This window comes from Camelus bactrianus, chromosome 5, assembly GCF_048773025.1.
Source record: "Camelus bactrianus isolate YW-2024 breed Bactrian camel chromosome 5, ASM4877302v1, whole genome shotgun sequence".
In the NCBI taxonomy this organism is placed as follows: Eukaryota; Metazoa; Chordata; class Mammalia; order Artiodactyla; family Camelidae; genus Camelus; species Camelus bactrianus.
In genome coordinates, this window is record NC_133543.1 from 97,283,798 (window position 1) to 97,301,424 (window position 17,627).

The 17,627-nt window shown below is 36.9% G+C and overlaps 1 protein-coding gene across 6 annotated transcripts in view; it reads left to right on the forward strand.

Moving 5' to 3' along the window:
* SP100 (SP100 nuclear antigen) overlaps positions 1-17,627 on the forward strand; it is a 71,477-nt gene that overhangs the window by 45,514 nt on the left and 8,336 nt on the right. For 4 of the 6 annotated variants that reach the window (XM_045517449.2, XM_010956034.3, XM_045517450.2 and 1 more), the window contains 3 exons: positions 12,289-12,360; positions 16,000-16,047; positions 17,282-17,386. In XM_045517449.2, the coding sequence (XP_045373405.2) occupies positions 12,289-12,360; positions 16,000-16,047; positions 17,282-17,386 (225 nt within the window). Of the gene's footprint in view, positions 1-248; positions 7,421-9,835; positions 9,962-12,288; positions 12,361-15,999; positions 16,048-17,281; positions 17,387-17,627 lie in introns of those variants that run through there. The other 2 variants (XR_012507195.1, XM_010956035.3) reach the window with 2 other exon arrangements.

Sequence of the window (17,627 nt, forward strand, 5' to 3'; positions counted from 1 at the left end):
AGCTACAAAAAATTTTTTTTAAGGATTTTTTTTTAGTGTGGTTGAGTAGTTTTCAATTGATTGGTCATTTGTTTTTCTTCTTCATAGAATTCTTTGTCATAGAATGCTGGGTCAGTGTTTCCTATTGTGGTGTTTGTCTTTTTCTTACTATGCTGAATGAATATAGAAATCCTTATGTGATATATGGACATTAAATCTTGGCCTTATATGTTCCTAATATTTTGTCCCATTTGTTATTTTTCTTTTAGGTTTTATAATGGAATATTTTGTCCTAGAGAAGTTATAAATTTTTAGGTAGTCAAATTTGTCAGCTTTTTTTCTCTCTAGTTCTTTGTGATATTTATGATAGCCATTTCTAGCTGAAGATTTTAAAAATATTGTTCTATATTTGACTCTAAAATGTTTGAAGTACCTGAACATTTTAAACATTTACCTCCATAACCCTGTGAGTTTTGTCTCTTCGTGTATATGTGAGATTGGAATTTTAAAAATATTCCCTACACTATTATATCATGATTTCAATCGCCACCTTGATCACACAGTGCCGTTACTTGTCTATATATCAGTTTTCCTTTTATAATCGGAGGGGCTGCGAAAGGGAAAAGTGAGCTCAGAAGTAGCACCAGCCTGATGACTCACTGGGACTGAACTTTAGAATCAACTCAAGAAGATTCCTCCATCTCCTCCCCAAGTTCATTCGCATTCAATTTGCAGATTAATTTGAGGAGAACAGACACTTCTACCCATTTATTCATGTCTTATTTAATGTTCTTCCACTAAGAATTTTCCTATGCTTTAAAAAAATTTTATGTTTGTTTCTATGAATATCTTTTTTCCCGTTACAGAATAACTAGAATTAATTTAAATGAGACAAAATTCTCAAAATCTTTTTTTTTTTCAAAATCTTTATTTAAATAGGAAATCTATGGTCATTGTGTTACCTATTTGCACATGAGGATCTTTTTCTGATTCAATACAAAGTCATACAAGCATTTATATAAAGATCCATATGTCACTTAAAATATTATGGCCAGGACCCCAAATTATCAAGACAATCAATTGGAGTTAAGTTTCTTAGGAAATTGGCTTCATGAGAAAGAGCAATGATTTCTAACTTGGGGCAGTATTACAAGACCCCTTCAAATAACTCTTCCAAGGACAAATTTATGTTACAGAGAACAGAACAACTTTATATCACAGAGAACAGAACATGTCTCCATAAGACTGATCTTTTTATGAAATTTCTCAATTTAATACTATCAAATTGGATTCTTTATGTTAGTTTTACGATACAGAATGCTCTCTCTCTTCCTCCAGCTATGGCTCAAGGGGACTTTTCCTCCCTCTCTTTCAATAATTTCTTGTTAGTTATGAAGATTTACATTTTAAAAATCTGGCCTCTGGAATTTGATTAGTTAGCCTTATAAGAAACGGAGGCTCATAGGGTTCAATTTTGCTGGCAGAAACAGAAAAGGGCCTGAAAAAGATTTTACCTAAAAACAGTAAAATAAGATGTATACGGACTTTCTACTATAGCCTCCCATCTTATTGCTTAAATCTGAATCAGCTTCAGATCTTTTATCTTTTTATTTTCCAGCTTCCTTTCTTGCCTTCACCTAAATACATAGTGTGAATGATTTATTCAGTATTTAGGTGAGGGTGCTTATGATGTCTCTTTTTTAAAAAAACTGTCTTATACAATAGTTCATCCTATAGAACATGGCAGGACAATTCACAGTGACCCCTGCTTTCACAGAATAAGGCCGTGAACCCAGAGCTTCCCTTTTTCTTAAGCTCTAAGTTTCACCCAGAGGCAAAGAGTCAAGGGTCTCATTTGCAACACAGCTCAGGATATGGTCACAACACTGGTTCCCAGTGACACATGTGTTTGTAGACACAGCCCCCCAATCTAGCAACTTTCAGTTCTAAATAGCAAGGTGGGAACCTCCGTATTTTTCCACCATGTTGGAACAGAGAAAGACTGATTACGCAAGGTTAGACCAGTGTCATGCCCAAATGCTTATAGAGTTATCTCCTCCTCCAGCTGTCCTTGCCCCAAGTTGAAGGTGCTAGCATCACAGGAATTCCATCCTCCTGCTGCATGGCAGGACGGAGAGACTCTACATTAGAAACCGTTAAGCCTCTGCATATTTATGCATCCAAAAGGTGTTGGAAGAGTAATTTAAATGACTAAATTAATTCTATCAGTTTGTGAAAAGTTTAATCCAAATATGTGATTGTATAAAATATATACTTAAAGCCCCCCCAAAAAAAAGACATTAAAATAAAGGAAGGGATAAAGAAATGTCAGGAAACTACAAATTAGAAGGTTGGTAATTTTTGTTGTTAGTTCTTTGTCACAGATGTTGATGTAGTAATCAATGTTGTTGGCTAATGAGGATTCTTTGTAGATCTCATTGTGAGGATGAGGCTGCCTCTAGACCACATACTCCAGGAGAACTGTACAGAGTGACCACAGATGAGTGGCCCTGCTGACCTCACGGGGGAGACAGGGGTAGACAGAAGGTGTGGAGAGCAGTGTGGATGGGGAGGCAGGGTTTTTTTCCTGGAGCCTGGGCTGTAGACCTGAAGGGATCTGTTCCTAACAAGCTAGTTTCTCCAGTCAAGAGGATGGAGCTGGTGTGGCTTGTCAGAGGGTGGCCTGCGGTGATCACCTGATCATGATCTTTCTGGCTGGGAGGTTGATGGCTGCCTCTTGCCTCCTAACACCTGGCAGGCCTTGGCATCACCATGATCAGGTGAGTAAGCTGGGAGAACTTGGTCCCCCTTCAGGACATATGGATGGATGCACTCTCCTCTCTTATCTTCTGGAGTATCATAATCTCCTACTTGCTAATAGCTCCGTCCTGGTCATTTGTTGGTGATGCTGGTGACAATGTTGATAGTGATGGTACTGTTGTTGTTGGTGGTCCCTTCTAGGCTTACAGACATCTACATGTTGAAGTGCATCAGGGATTTCTTCCAGTCTGGTAGCTGTCCATCCATCAATATGTTATTGACTGCCAATTATATTTCTTCTCCTCTGATCTCTCTCTTGAACTGCCATGTCATAAGTTCAACTTCTTACTCTCCAAACTTCTACTTGATGCCTCAAATTTGACATATGATGAAACAGACTTATTTATTTCACTCCCAAACCTGTCATCCACCATCAGTCATCTTATCTCAGTAAATGGCACTATGCCTACTCAATTGCTTGCCAAAAATGTAGTAAACGTGTTTGATTCCTCCCTTTTTTCTAACCCCCGATTTCATTCATCATTGTTTCAAAATTATATATCAAATTTGTCTATTCTTTATCCTCCCCTGCCACTACCCCAGTTCAAGCCCCATTATCATGCATATAGAACACTGCAGAAGCCTCTTAACCAGTCTTTCTTCTATTCTTGTCCACCTATAATTCATTCTTCAATCTACCACCCAACTGCTTATACCTTTTTCAATGGTTTCCAGCTGAACCTAGAAAAAAGTCTAAGCTTCTTACCATGCCTACAAAGCATTACATAAGCTGCTTCTGATCACCTCTTACATCTTATCTCTTAGCATTTTTCCCTCACGCAGTACTCTGGCCTTCTTGAACAAACTAAGTTTCTGCCCCAGAACCTTTGCACTTGCTGTTGACACTAGATAAAATGCCTTTCCCCTCAGCTCAAGCATCTCCTCCTCAGAAAAGCCTTCCATCATCTCTATGTCCTTAAACATCCTCTCCAACCTATTTTACATCAACCTGTGGCTTGTCTTTTCACCTGATTTATTATGTTTCTTATGTACCTACCAACTTATCTTTGTGTCATCTAATTTGTCTATACAATCCCTTATAATTATGCTTTTCAATTCTTGTTTAAGAAATCTTGAGTAAATACTCTTTCTTCCATTTCTAAGATGAATAGTTTGAGGATTACTCTTTATAGCTTTTCAAAGGATTCTCAGCAGAATGGAGGTTCAGATGAGCACAGTGGCAACCAACACAATTGGCTTTCTCTCCTCCTCTTTCCCTCTTCCCAGTTCTCCACTCGTGATCCTTGAGATGGTTTCAAAAATAAACTTTCTGAATATAGACACTTAATTTTTAGAGAAACTGGCTCAGACACCCTTATTTCTTTTCTCTTCTAGCTCTTTAATCTTTTGAAGTTCATTTTTTTGGTGATATGAGGTAGGGGTCTAAATTTTTTTCAACATGGATAACCAATTTTCCTAGCTTCTCCAATAATGTGTAATGTCACATATGGCATGCATTATTTATTGTTTTCTTTTTAGATTATTCATTCTTTTATTCCAAATGTTAATTGCCAAAGCTGCTTAGTAGGGATAAATAAATGAACAAAATCTCATTGAGCTTACCTTCTAGTGGAGGGTATATAGATAATACACAAATAAATATGCAACATTTTAGATGGTGACAATACTGTAAAGAAAAATAAAGAGTAATGGAGGTACAGAGTGACAGAAACAGGCCATTTTACTTAGGGTTTCCAGAGAGACCCTCACTGGCAAACCAACATATAAGTACATATCCAAATACATGAGGGACAAAGCCACAGAGCTGAGGCTGAGAAGACCTTAGTGCAAAGGCTGAGACAAAACATGCATGTCCTTTTGGAGAATGGCAAGGTGGCCACTGGCTGGGGAAGTAGAGGGGAAAGAGTGGGAGTGGTTTGTCAGGGGCATGTAGACCTCATAGGTTACAGTAATGACTTTGGATTCTTGTCTTAGTAAGAGAAGACACTGAAGAGTTTTGATCTGGAGAATAGTATGATCTGTATTATATTTTTAAAATATTTCTCTGGAGTCTATATGGAGAATATACTTTAGGAGGCTAGAATAAGAGACCAGTAAGGATGCTATTATAATGGTCTAGACAAGTGTGACAGTGGATTGGACTAACCAGGGGCATTGGAGGAGTTCAAAAATGGGTGAATTCTGAAAACACACACACACACACGTACACATGTGTATATAACATTGCAACATATATAAATATATATTTAAATATTTTATTTATACATATTAATTATATATTATACAAAATATATAATATAGAAATATATTCATATAGGTATAATGTATAAAATAAATACATAAAATAAGTTGTAAATAAGATATGTTAAAATACAAAATACATATAAATAAGTAAACTATGTAAAAATCATATAATACACAAATATGTTTATATACATAAATGAATATATTAAATAAAATATTTTATATAATATATACATATATATTTATATATTATATGTCTAAAACTCTAACACATTCCTGGCTATCTAGAAGGCCACACACATGTCTAGGGAAGTACACATAGCCAGGACTGTGCACACACTCAGAAAAGACTTAAGAAATCCCTGAACTCTCACCTCTGGGTAACCTTGAGGCTATGTGCAAGCAGGAAGTGAGAGGTAAGGTGGAGTTGTAAACTGGCTGGCTGTGTGTTGAAGCTATGCACCAACACATGCACAGAACCCCTTGGCAAAGACGAGGAGACTTATCAGTTCCAGATATTTAAGGAAATCTCTTTCTAGTCATTAGCTGGCCACTAAACTAACAGCAGACTTCAGTGGCCTCATGGAAAAAAACACAGAATTGATTTTTTTTTAAAGCACTAAATAAACAACAAAAATCAATACTAACAACCACAAGTAGCAATAATAACAAACTTTGGGGAAATAGGGATGTCTGATTTTCAGAGTTACCACCTTATATATTTAAAATGTCAATCTTTTTAAAAAAAATTATTTGACATGCAAAGAAACAACGAAGTGTGGCCCATACTCAGGAAAAATAGAAACTATCTCTAAGGAAGGCCAGATACTGGAATTACTAAACAAAGACTTTAAACCAGCTGTTTAAATATGTTCAGTGAACTAATGTAAGCCAGTGTAAAGAAGAAAAGAAAATGATTTCTCACTAAACAGCAAATATCAATAAAGAAGTAGAAATTATTTTTAAAAGAACCAAATAGAAATTCTGAGACTGAAAAATATAACTGAAATAAAAAATAGTGGAAAAGTGAGTGGATTCTGAAAATACATTGTATGTGTCTCTTTGTAGACGTATATAGCCAATTCTCATTATTCATGGGATTTAGGTTCTATAAAGTCACTCCAAACACAAAATTAGCTAATATTGAGTCATTGCTCCCAGAGGAAATACAGGGTTTTGTTCCTGTGAGCCTCTGGTCACAATATTTTTGTTAACCAATAAATATATACCTTTGTTTTGTAAGTGTCTCTATTTAAAGACACCTTGTTTAATATATATGTGTTGACTTATTAAGGTTGAACTCTCATCCAAAGGCATTATAACTCACACCTGAATGAAGATTATCTAATATACTTATTTTCTCCATAAGGTACATCGCAGTCTAAGAACACTAGATAGCACTTCAACACTAGATTTGGGGGCTATTTTAAACAGCAAAATCACCAACAAAAAAGCAAAAAACTTAGAAAAACATGGCACTAAATAGATGGCAAAAGGACACTTGTTTACAGAATGAACTGAAACAATGAGGCAGAGTATTACCTTGTTCAACCTCAGCTTGGGACATCTGCATCAGGCAACTCAAAATTTTCACTCTTCTGTACATCTATGAATGTGTCATGATCATAAAAGTGCCATGACTATTGATTTGGAGGTTACAAATAAATTTTAACAAGTGAACAGAGTTTGCAAATATGGAATCTTTGAATAATGAAGATTGGCTGTATATATACATATTTTCAATCTTTCTAGAATTAGTGGGATTTTTAATTAAATAATACAAAAGTTTGCATTGGCAACATTTTATTACTGTTGTTTGCTAGATAGTCTGCAATGTGGATTTGTATTTACTTTTTGACTCAAGAGTTGTTTAAGAGAGGGTGGGAGAAAATTCTCTATTTCTACTTTCTGGGTATGGAGTTGAATATGTATCAATCATATCAACCTTGTTAAAATGTATTATTTGGGTCTTTCATAGTCTCCTCATTTTGTCCACTTGATCTCTTGTGGACTGAAGGAGATAAAAATAAAATTGTCTTCTAGTAGTGTGTTTCTGTCTGTTTCACATTCTATCTCTTGTAATTTCTACTTGCTTAAAACTTTTTGACCTGAATTATACTTTTTTTCTAATATTCAGATCATGAATCCCTGGTTTCTTTTTGTTGATGTATGCTGCACATACCTTTGCCTATACATTTATTTTCAGCATTTAAATATATATATTTTTACTTGAGTCTTTTGTATATGATTGAAACTTGGGGTTTATTTTGTAATTCAATCTCAAAATATTTTATTTAAATGTGTTAAGCTTATTTACTTTTATTGATAGGACTGAAATGTTTGATCTTGTTTTTGTTATGTTAATTTATATTATATGTCCTAGGGTCTTGGATAATAAAAATGTCAACATTCTACATTCTGTCTTCAAAGCATTTATGTGCATGTGTGTACTTGTGATACTTCGGAAGGCTTGCGTCTCTGTTGTAGTGGTTATAGCTGGGCACATGGCTGGTTACCTGAGACCAGCCCTCTCAAACTTCCATGCAGGCCCTGTCACATGACTTAAGCGCTGGCCAATGGCATCTGAGCAGAAGAAACATGAGCCACTTCTGAGTCTTTCCCTTGAAAGAAATGAATGATTGTGCCTCTGCTCATTTCCCATATTTCCACTGGTTAGGAATATATACTTCTGTTATTTACAAAGATTTGTACTTTTGTCATAGTGATTATTCTTAGAACTACCTTTATATGATACCTTTGGTCCTCTCTTTAGACAGACCTATTAATTTTCCACCCAGGAAATTTATGAAATTAACATATGTCTTATTTCTCTGTCCAATCTCTTTTCTCTCCCACCTAGTTTAGGCCATGATGTTCCCTTTATGTTTGCCTCTTGGCTATTAATTGTGCTTTAGATATATCCTTGATTTTTCCAAGTAATACCCTTTGACTCCTAGCTGTAAAACAAACCATGACCTTGCTCTACCACCCATATTTCTCCCTTCCCCCCAATTTTTTTGTTATTATATCATTTCTATATTGTCAGGGTATATATGCTTATCATTCTGAACTGTCACCTCATTTACACTTTTATTTTAATCCTTTTGCTAAAATTTTTCAAGTCCTGTCTTGTTTGCTGAAGTGGATCCTCTGGTAGTTTTCTCAATAAGGACTCAAAGGAACAATATTTCCAGAATTTTTCTATTCAAAAATATTTGGTTTTATTATTTATACATAAAAAATAATTTGCTTACTCTATTTCTAGAACTATCTTGTAGGTTTTTTCCCACTTTCTTGTGGCATTAAATGTTGCTGTGGAAAATTCTATAGCCAATGAGACCCTCTCCCTTGAAAATGACTTGATTTTTTTGCCCAGGCTATCCATTCAATTATTTCTTTATCTTTAAAGCTCACTAAGCTTGCTGGAATATATTTCAGGGTTGACTGTTTGAAGTCAATTTCTCTGCCACAGGGTGAAAATATATGTCCATATGATATGTATATTCTATTTCCTGTTGTAATTTCAAAAAGTTTTTTTCTTGAATTTATGTTCAAGTATTTCTTCTATTATTTTAATTTTCTTCTTCAAGAACTCGAATAATTTTACTGTCTTTCATTGACAGGGAAATCAGCCACCTGTTTCTCTTAATGGAAAAACCTAAAGTCTTCTGCTCACATCCCATTGGTCAACACTTAGTCACATTGCCAGAGCTAGCATCAGGAGAGGCTGAGAATTATAATCTCTAAACAAGCAGCCATGGGTCCATCTGTAACTCTATTCCAATGGAAGAAAGGGAGAATGATTGTGGGCAACAAATAGCAATCTACCTGTTTGCTCTCCCCTTTTTCATCCAAAGTCACTGATTTCCTCAAATAAAGAGGAAAATTGATACTCTCCATTGGTTCAAACCTGACTCCATTGTCACCTGAGACCCTTTGGCGATAAAAGGAGCTGGAACCTGGATGCAGCACAGAGCTTTATGGCAAAGACAAGCCAGCCCAGAGTAGGAAATGAGGGAGAATGCATTAGAAAAGTTTATTGTAATTAACGAACACAGCTCTCAACAGAATAAGGAGAGACGGACAAGAAAAAACTTGAAGCAATTAAGTAGAAGCCAAACTCTGGCTATAACCTCAGATCTAAGCCTGATAAACACTCAGTTATTTAAACCAAACTCAATCAGAGTGCACAGCACTCTGGTGCAGCAGAAGATGAAAAAGATAAGTGACACTCCATTCTTGGCATCCAGTTCTGTAATTTTTATTTGTATCCCATTCCTCATTTTTTCCCTCTTCTTTATCTCTCTTCTTTTTCCCTTCCCTCTCTCATTCTACTTATGTTTCTCTTGTATTCTTTATTTCTTTGTTCATCCTTTAACATCATATTATAGAAAATGCTGCTGTTGCATTTATATGGCACTGTCGATATGGCAAGCTTTTTCTTTTCTTCTGGAGTTAAAACATATTTGGATATATTTTGTTTCCTTTCCTTCTTCTGATTATTTCTAACACTATATATATATATATATATATATATATATATATATATATATATACACACACACACACACACACTATATATATATATATACACATATTTAAATATAAATATATATATATGTTTCTAGTATCTCTATCATTTTTATCTATACTTACCTTTATCATCTTGGTTATTTCCCAGATTACACTTACCCAGGTCTAAGACTTCTGTCCTCTGAACTTTTGTGCCATACTTGATCTATTATAATAGTTGGAATGAACAGTCTAAGTACAAATCACATTTGTTCCTTCTCCTACTTACTTTCTCATCAAACTTTTTTCCCTCAAATAGCTCTTTACATGCCCCAGGATGAAGTCTTAGATAAACTCCAGAGTTGTGCTAGTCCCTTTCAACAGCAGTGACATTCTCATTCAATATTAGAAAGACTGAGCTGATATAATATTAAAACTGCAAAAGGTAAGGCCAGCCTCTTCTCTCATTCACACTTCCTCTCTAACACCATTCAGTACCTGTTACTTTTGGATAGTTCAAATCTGGGAAGGAGAGAGAGAAGGAAGTGGTAAGGAGAAAGAACTGTCCTCTTATAATAGATCCTTCATATCTCCCAGATATGGTGGATGCGTGAGCCACATTTGTGGGGTCTTCAAAGACTCCCCTCTTTAGAGACAAACTCTCAACTCAAGTTCCCCTAATGCAGAAAGTTCAACTGACTGCTTACCACTTCCTTCTCAGTCTCTCTGCTTCTAGGAGGCCCACGCCCATCCTGAGGTCACCTCTTTCATCCAAATAATCCTCCTGGACAGAATATCTCTCAACAACTAACTGAGCTCCTCCCTTTCCCAGGGAGGCTCATGAGAAGCATGCCTCTTCATGGTCCTAATGTCAGTGGAGGTGTAGCTGGCTCCCAATGTGGTCACCCTCTCTAGACTTTTCCGGTTTGAGTCTTTAAACATCTCTGCCTCCTTCAAACTCCTGGAGACACATATCAATTACCTGGAGACTGAAGCCTTCTCACTTGCCTTGAGGAGCATGGAGCACTTAACTCCTATAGCAAGTATCTGATGTCAATGGATAGTATTTGGACAGGAAACTCAAGAACAGCTGCTCTACTTCCTGTGGGGTATTTGAGTGAGAAAATTCACAAAAACCAGTTATTAGCAGGTCTTAAATCTCAAAGAACTCTGGTAAACTGAACCAGACTACTTTTATTTCTTTAATGTTTTTGGCTTCAACAGGTTTGATGAAAGGTGAATCAGATAGAACCAGATAAATACAGAAGAGGAAAATGTGTTTTCCTAAGATACCTATGGCTGAAAAAGCCCAAACTGTAGTCTCTCCATCGAACTGAAGAAAGGAGAGAGAAAGAAAGAGAGAAAGAGAGAAAGAGAAGAGAGAAAGAAAGAAAGAAAGAAAGAAAGAAAGAAAGAAAGAAAGAAAGAAAGAAAGAAAGAAAGAAAGAAAGAGAAAGAGAGAGAGAAAGAAAGAGAGAAGAAAAAGAGAGAGAGAGGGAGGGAGGAAGGAAGAAAGGAAAGAAAGAAGGGAGAGGAGAGGAGAGGGAAGGGAAGGGAAGGGAAAGGAAAAGGAAAGAAAGGGGGCACACTTCATGGCCCTACTTTGGATTTCAACATATTTGAACATGGCATTCAGAAGATTCACCTGTACAAGCCTCACCATCTTTCCACCCAAACCCGCCACCTGCTTAACCTGGGAGTATATTCTCCCAAGATAAAGGTTCTCTTTTTTTTTATTGAAATATAGTCCATTTACAGTGCTTCAACTTCTCACGTACACTGTAATGTTTCAGTCATACATATACATGTATATGTACTTTTAGTAATCCTTTTCATTATAGGTTACTACAAGATATTGAATATAGTGCCCTGTGCTATACTTGTTTATCTATTTTATATATAGTAGTTAACAGTTGCAATTTCAAACTCACGATTTATCCCTTCCTATCCCTCTTTCTCCCCGGTAACCATGTTTGTTTACTATGTCTGTGAGCCTGCTGAGATAAGGTTTCAGTCAATCCTTCTTTGATATCTCTAACCCTAAGGCTTTCTAGGACTTAAACCTCTATTTCTACTAATTCTCTTTGAGCAATATTCTCTTGGTTAGTTTTTTAAATCCCATTTTTTTTTTTTTGGTCCAAACCCATGTGAACAAGGTCTTTGGTAACTTCCGTGATATTTTCAGCCCAAAAACCTTCATTCAGGGCTAAGATAATGGCTAATGTTTCATCCGTGTAGTTCACCATCTCATCTTCCTTGACAATCCAAATCCTCACATTGCTTCCATTGATTTTGCCTCTTAACCAAAGGAAATCTGCATTATTTTACTTAATTTTTAAATTTCTAGATGCTTCAGTTTCTTCATTGGTAATGGGGGTAGTAAAAGTCCCTAAAAATAAATTAGTAGATATAAGGGTCTTATATTCATGTCTAGCATATAATAAGCACTTAGCAACTGTTACCTCTCGTTATTACTATTCTCACAGTGTTCCTTGAGATATAAGAAATAGAACTCTGTCTTAAATTCTTTTTTTATTAATGTGGATATAAATGAATTTGGATTAATATAAGGGTAAATAAAATGAAGTCTAGGATGAACCCGGATTAACCATCAATGGCTTGGCAAATTCAAGGCTATGGGTTATATATTTTTCCTTATGCAGCAGTCTCTTAAAAATATATAGTAAAATGGAATTTTTGAAAAGCACTATTACATGCAGTGCAGCTTTTCAGCAACATCTGTTTTATATTTTTCTTTTTTTTTTTTTTCAGTGAGAAAGAGAGGCAGACGTAGAGTCCAAACTCTGAGTAACAGAGCCCCAAAGAAAAGAGGCAAACCAAGAGGTAATAAATAAATAAATAAATAAATAAATATTTAATAAAATTTCAGTAGCTGAACATCTAAATTCTCGTGCTTTTTTCTATGCTTTTAGTAACAAACTTATTTCTCTAATTGCTTCATGTAGCTACTAACTATTGAGAAATAAGATTTAGTCAGCTTCTAAAATATGACGGGGAAAGAAAGATTATATCACAGGCAAGTAATATGGTGATGAGTCTGCAGCCAGAACCCAGGACCTGAGGCTTATAGCAGTTCTGCCTTTGCTGAACTGATAACTTTCAAGGCTGGAAATAGTTGTAGCCATGAAACACTGTGGAACTTACAAGTGATGCAGCTGTCCTTCCTCATTTCCTACCACCCTGAGGTAGACGTGTGGACTTGGGTCTGTCACCTTGCCTCTTCTGCCTCAGTTTACTCTCTGTAAAGTGAAATAAAGTGAGATAATAAATAATAATAGAGAGATTAACTGCCCACCAAGGCCCATCCCAGCTTCACTTCCTATGGTTCTACCAATGGACTCAGGAAGGACCATGGACAGCTCTTTCATCTGCATGGCCAACCGGGAGCCCAAGTGTCTTTAATGGATTCCCAACATTGCTGAATTGGAAGGGGAGGAACAGCAGCTAATCATTGTGAAGTTAATCTTAAAACCTTTACATCTGTTTCTGTGGAGTCAAATTCTCAGTCCCCCACACACACAATGACACTACATCATGTAGAGTTTTTAAGAGGCAAAGCTTCCTTCCTCCCTGAGCAATTTTCAGATGACCGTAGAACTCCACTGAGCTTCCCTTCCAACCAGGAGAAAGCTACTGTGATGGAGAAGTGAGCCAAGCATTTAAGACAACACCATCTCCTGCTAAGCTGCTGTATTGTGATCCTGCTCACTGCTCAGCCAGTCCCTAAATCACATCTACAAATTTGACAAATTATAGACAAATTACAGTCTAAAACTCTTTCTCTAGAAAAAAAAAGTTTGGCTAGAAATTTCTCGCTGGCACAGCAGAAGCAATATGTTTTACCACCACTCAAGTAGTGAGTGGTGGCCAACTTGCTTGGGAATTTAGGCATTGGATGGTACTTCTGGAAGCTTAGCACCCCACTGCAGTTACCTCATTGCTCTATGTGGTTCTTTTGGAAAGAGTACCAAGAACACCCAGCTCAACTCCATCCACAGGGCCCCCCACCAAGCCATGGGAATCATGCTTCTTCACTGATGCCCTTGCTGGCTCCTGGCTCAGCCTCTCTCCCCCCACAGAACACTCTAGCCATGACCTTCACCTTTATGCTACTAAAGATAAGTCTCATAGTCTCTCCTTCCCTGACATCCCCAAAGACTGAGATCTATCTCCTATGTGGATTTTTCAACATATTTTCTCTTGACTTCAAGGCAGATGTCTGATGATTCTCTCCAACTCTTGAGAAAATTATTTTTAAATGAGTTTTAATTTTTCTGACCACATTATTACTTGTAAGAGTTAATGTAAGGTTTTAGTAATAGTAGGTAGTTATTAAAATGGTAGAACCAAGAATAGTTAAATCCTACTTTATCCAGGCATTTTTTTACTTCCTGGATATAAGATAATGAAAAGGTGCTGGCTAGCGCAGAAACAAACACTGTAGTTATTTGTCCTCAACAGGCTCCGATGAAAGGGAAGTCTAGCTCACTCAACAGTCCCAGAAAGATTTCACAGAGAGAAACTAAGAGCAAGAGAATATATGTTTGCCAGTAATGGCTACTGTTAAACATATTCAGCTTATAGCCAGAGCTGGGGTCTGTATGGGAAAGGAGAGGAAGGAGAAAGCCAAGAGAACTCAAGTGTCTTCTCGTGGGACAGTTGGCCTTGATTCTTGCAGGAAAAGAGAGAGACAGACAGACAGTCAGAAGTGGCCATTTTTCCTGGGTACACATGCCACTTTGGCATCATTAGTGACAGAAGAGGACTACTCCACCGAGAACCACATCTGTGTGGATAACCTTTTATGCCTGGCAGCTGTACTGACTGTCATATTTTGCACAATCACATTCTTTGAAACCAATCAATCTAGAGCAATTTTTTAAAAAGCTTTATCTATATTTTCTCCATTTTACTTATTTCTCTTAGGTCTTCAGGATCACAGCCATGCTTATGATTCTTCTATGCAGGTTTAGTTATCTCTCCTCTCAGTGTCCCTCCATAATACCTTGATAAATTTCCTAAAGGTAACATCTTGTAAGGTAGAACCTGCTTGATCTTGGGATGTGATTTCTCTTGGGAAGGGAGCCATCAGCAAATGTCTCATGGGGCCATTTTTATTTTGATGAGATTTTTTGGAAAACTTGAGTAATTTTTATGGCAAAGCCCCAGAATATGAGATAACATCATCAATCTGAAGGCTTTTTATGATTGTTTGAAGAAAAGATTCCTTTCCAGACTCAACTGATCATAATCTGCTTAAAGGAAAGATTAGTTATGATTGAGTATCTATAGGATATTTTCTTCTACAACCCGTATTACCCAAATTAGCACTCCAGGATTCCAGCCATGGGCACAGAATTATAGGCACAGACCTTTAGCAAGAAAACACCCACTGTGTGTCCCTGACTTCACCATTCAAATAAATTTGAATAATGGCAGACCTAAACATGCACGTGGATATGACTTTTTTTGGACACAATCAATACTTAAATCAGGTACTACTTTCTTCTGAGACATCTCTTAAGTCAATCCTTTGTGCTGTCTCTAACCCTACAACTTGTAGAACTTGAGTATGAATTTTATAAGTTCTCTTTCATTGGGTCATTGGGCTAGTTTTTAAGTCCTTAGTCATTTTTGCTACCATTTTTGGTACAAAAGTCTTCTTTCAGGTTAGGGTTTATGGCAGCTCTCTGACCTATAGAGTCCAGCATGAGGTCTCCCTTGAGAGTTAGTATTACTGCCTTTTATCACTGTCTCTTTATCAAAGAAAATCTTGAATATTTTTATTTAATTTGTACTTTTACCTCTACATATCAATTTCCTCATTTGCAAAATGAGGATATTATTAGTTTATTTGATAAATTTGCTGTAAGTATGAAGTAAATTTATCAAGGAAATTAAACGTTTAAAGATGGTTCCTGGCACACAATAAGCACTCAACAGATGTCCAACTTCATTACTTTTCTCACTCTGTTGCTCTGTTGCTTGGGAAATACATAAAACATGTTTTCAATTGTATTTGGAATGATTTGAAGATATTAGCAAAAGAAATCTAAGATAAATCTCAGTTAAGCATCGTCTTTATAACTAAGTCTAGGCCAGGGTTCCACAAATTATAGTCCACAGGACAAATTCAACCCATAAACTGTTTCGTAAATAAAGTTTATCAGAACACAGCCACAGCCACATCTTTTCATTTATGTATTATCTATGAATGCTTTCACAATAAAACAGCAGAGTTAGTCACAAGAGAGATTATGGACTGCAACACCTTAAATAGTTACTATCTGGCCCTTTACAGGAAAAGTTCCTAACTCCTGATCTAGGCATTTGTTATTTTTCCTTATATGCTAGATAGGCTCCTAAAAAGTTACATTTGAACAGTGTTTTGGGGAAAACACTGCTGTTTGCAATGCAATGTTATAAATAAGAGACATTTGTGTTATTTTTCTACTTTCTTAGGGAGAAAAACCATCAACTCTGGGCCTCTGAAAAGAGGCAGAAGAAGAGGTAAAAATAAATGATTAGTTCACTTTTAATAATTAAATATCTAAACTTTGATTTTATACTGTGGTTTAAGTGATCAATCAATTTTCTTAATCGGTTTATAGAATCAATAAGAAATGTTAGGATGTTCATTGGCCTTGGTTAATTTCCACAACATGAAAGGATGGTGATCCACTGATTAGCCAGTTGGTCTGTGAGAGACTCCAGGGCTCCCCTCATTGCACTGATAACTTTTGATGGGGGAAATAGAAAGAAAAATATATAAAGGGTATGACTCACATGCTGTTTATCTGACCCTTCTCTTGCCCACATAGAGAGCCACAGACTGCCCACCAAGGGGGACCCTGGGTAATACAAGACCTGTGTCCTAATTCTTAAACTTCCTTTGACTGTGTGACTTCGGCTCGCCATTCTTCTTTTTTGCTTCCACTTCCTCCAATAAGTGAGTGGGTGGCAGGTGAGTTAGACTGAGTGGCCTCCTACGTCCACCACAGCTCTTGTAGAATTAACTCTGGAAGGACTCTGGACAACCTACTCTTCTCCTCCAGAGAGAAACCCAAGCATATGTCTTTAATGGATCCCCCTCAAGGTGGGCTACAAGGGCAAGAGTAGGTGTTCCTTCTACTGAAGTTCTTTCTAAGACTTTCCACACCTGCTTCAGAGGATTCAGACCCCAGCACCCTTGCCCAAGGATGTGCCGAGGCCCTCTCCCTGAGCAATTTGCAGTGTCTCCTAGGGCACCCACCCTGAGGTGGCTCACATGAGGGAGAAGTGAAACAAAGCAGAGAGCAAGGTGAGAGGACAGACACCGGCCCTTCTAGGGGCCCCGTTGTCACCCTGCTTAGTTTCCCCATTTGAGGCCTCAAATGGGGAGAAAAAAATTAAAAGTTGAAGGCTTTCTTCTCTGTCTCCATAACTTCAAAGCAATAATATGACTAGAAATCTTCCTTCAGAACAACAGAGGGAAAATTTTCCTGCAACAGGTAGTTGTAGCCAGCAAGCTATGGAATTCAGACCCTTACACATGAAGTCTGTATGCAGAATTTTAGACATTGGGAGTGGAGGATGACATTATCTTTATGTTTCTGATCTGCCTTAAAAGAAAGACCTAGAAATGTTTAAGTTGAATTAAGTTATAGTTCAGTTATAAAGAACGGTCTCAAGATGGGTGAGGAGAGACAGTGCAAAGTTAGAGAGGGAGGTGAAATGAAAAAATAATAATAATACTTCCTTGCAGGTTCAAAGATTCCCAAAGAAGCAAATATGGATTTTCGACTTCCTGAACTTCCTGTGACTTGCGGTGAGGTTGAAGGGATTTTAAATAAAGAGAAAATGAAAAAAGGTGGGTTTCACAGTCATCTATACTTCAGCTGGAAAACTCCCATGTGAATAAGATACTGTATAGGGTGTCAACAACTTTTTGTAAGGTCTCTAAGGCCACCGCCAGGTTTGGTGAGTCACACTTAAAGGACTCAGCATATAGTCTAACTCACGGCTACGATTTATTAAATTGATACAAAGCAAAATCAGCAAAGGGAGAAGGCACAGGGAACAAAGCCCAAAGGAAGCCAGGTGTTAGTTTC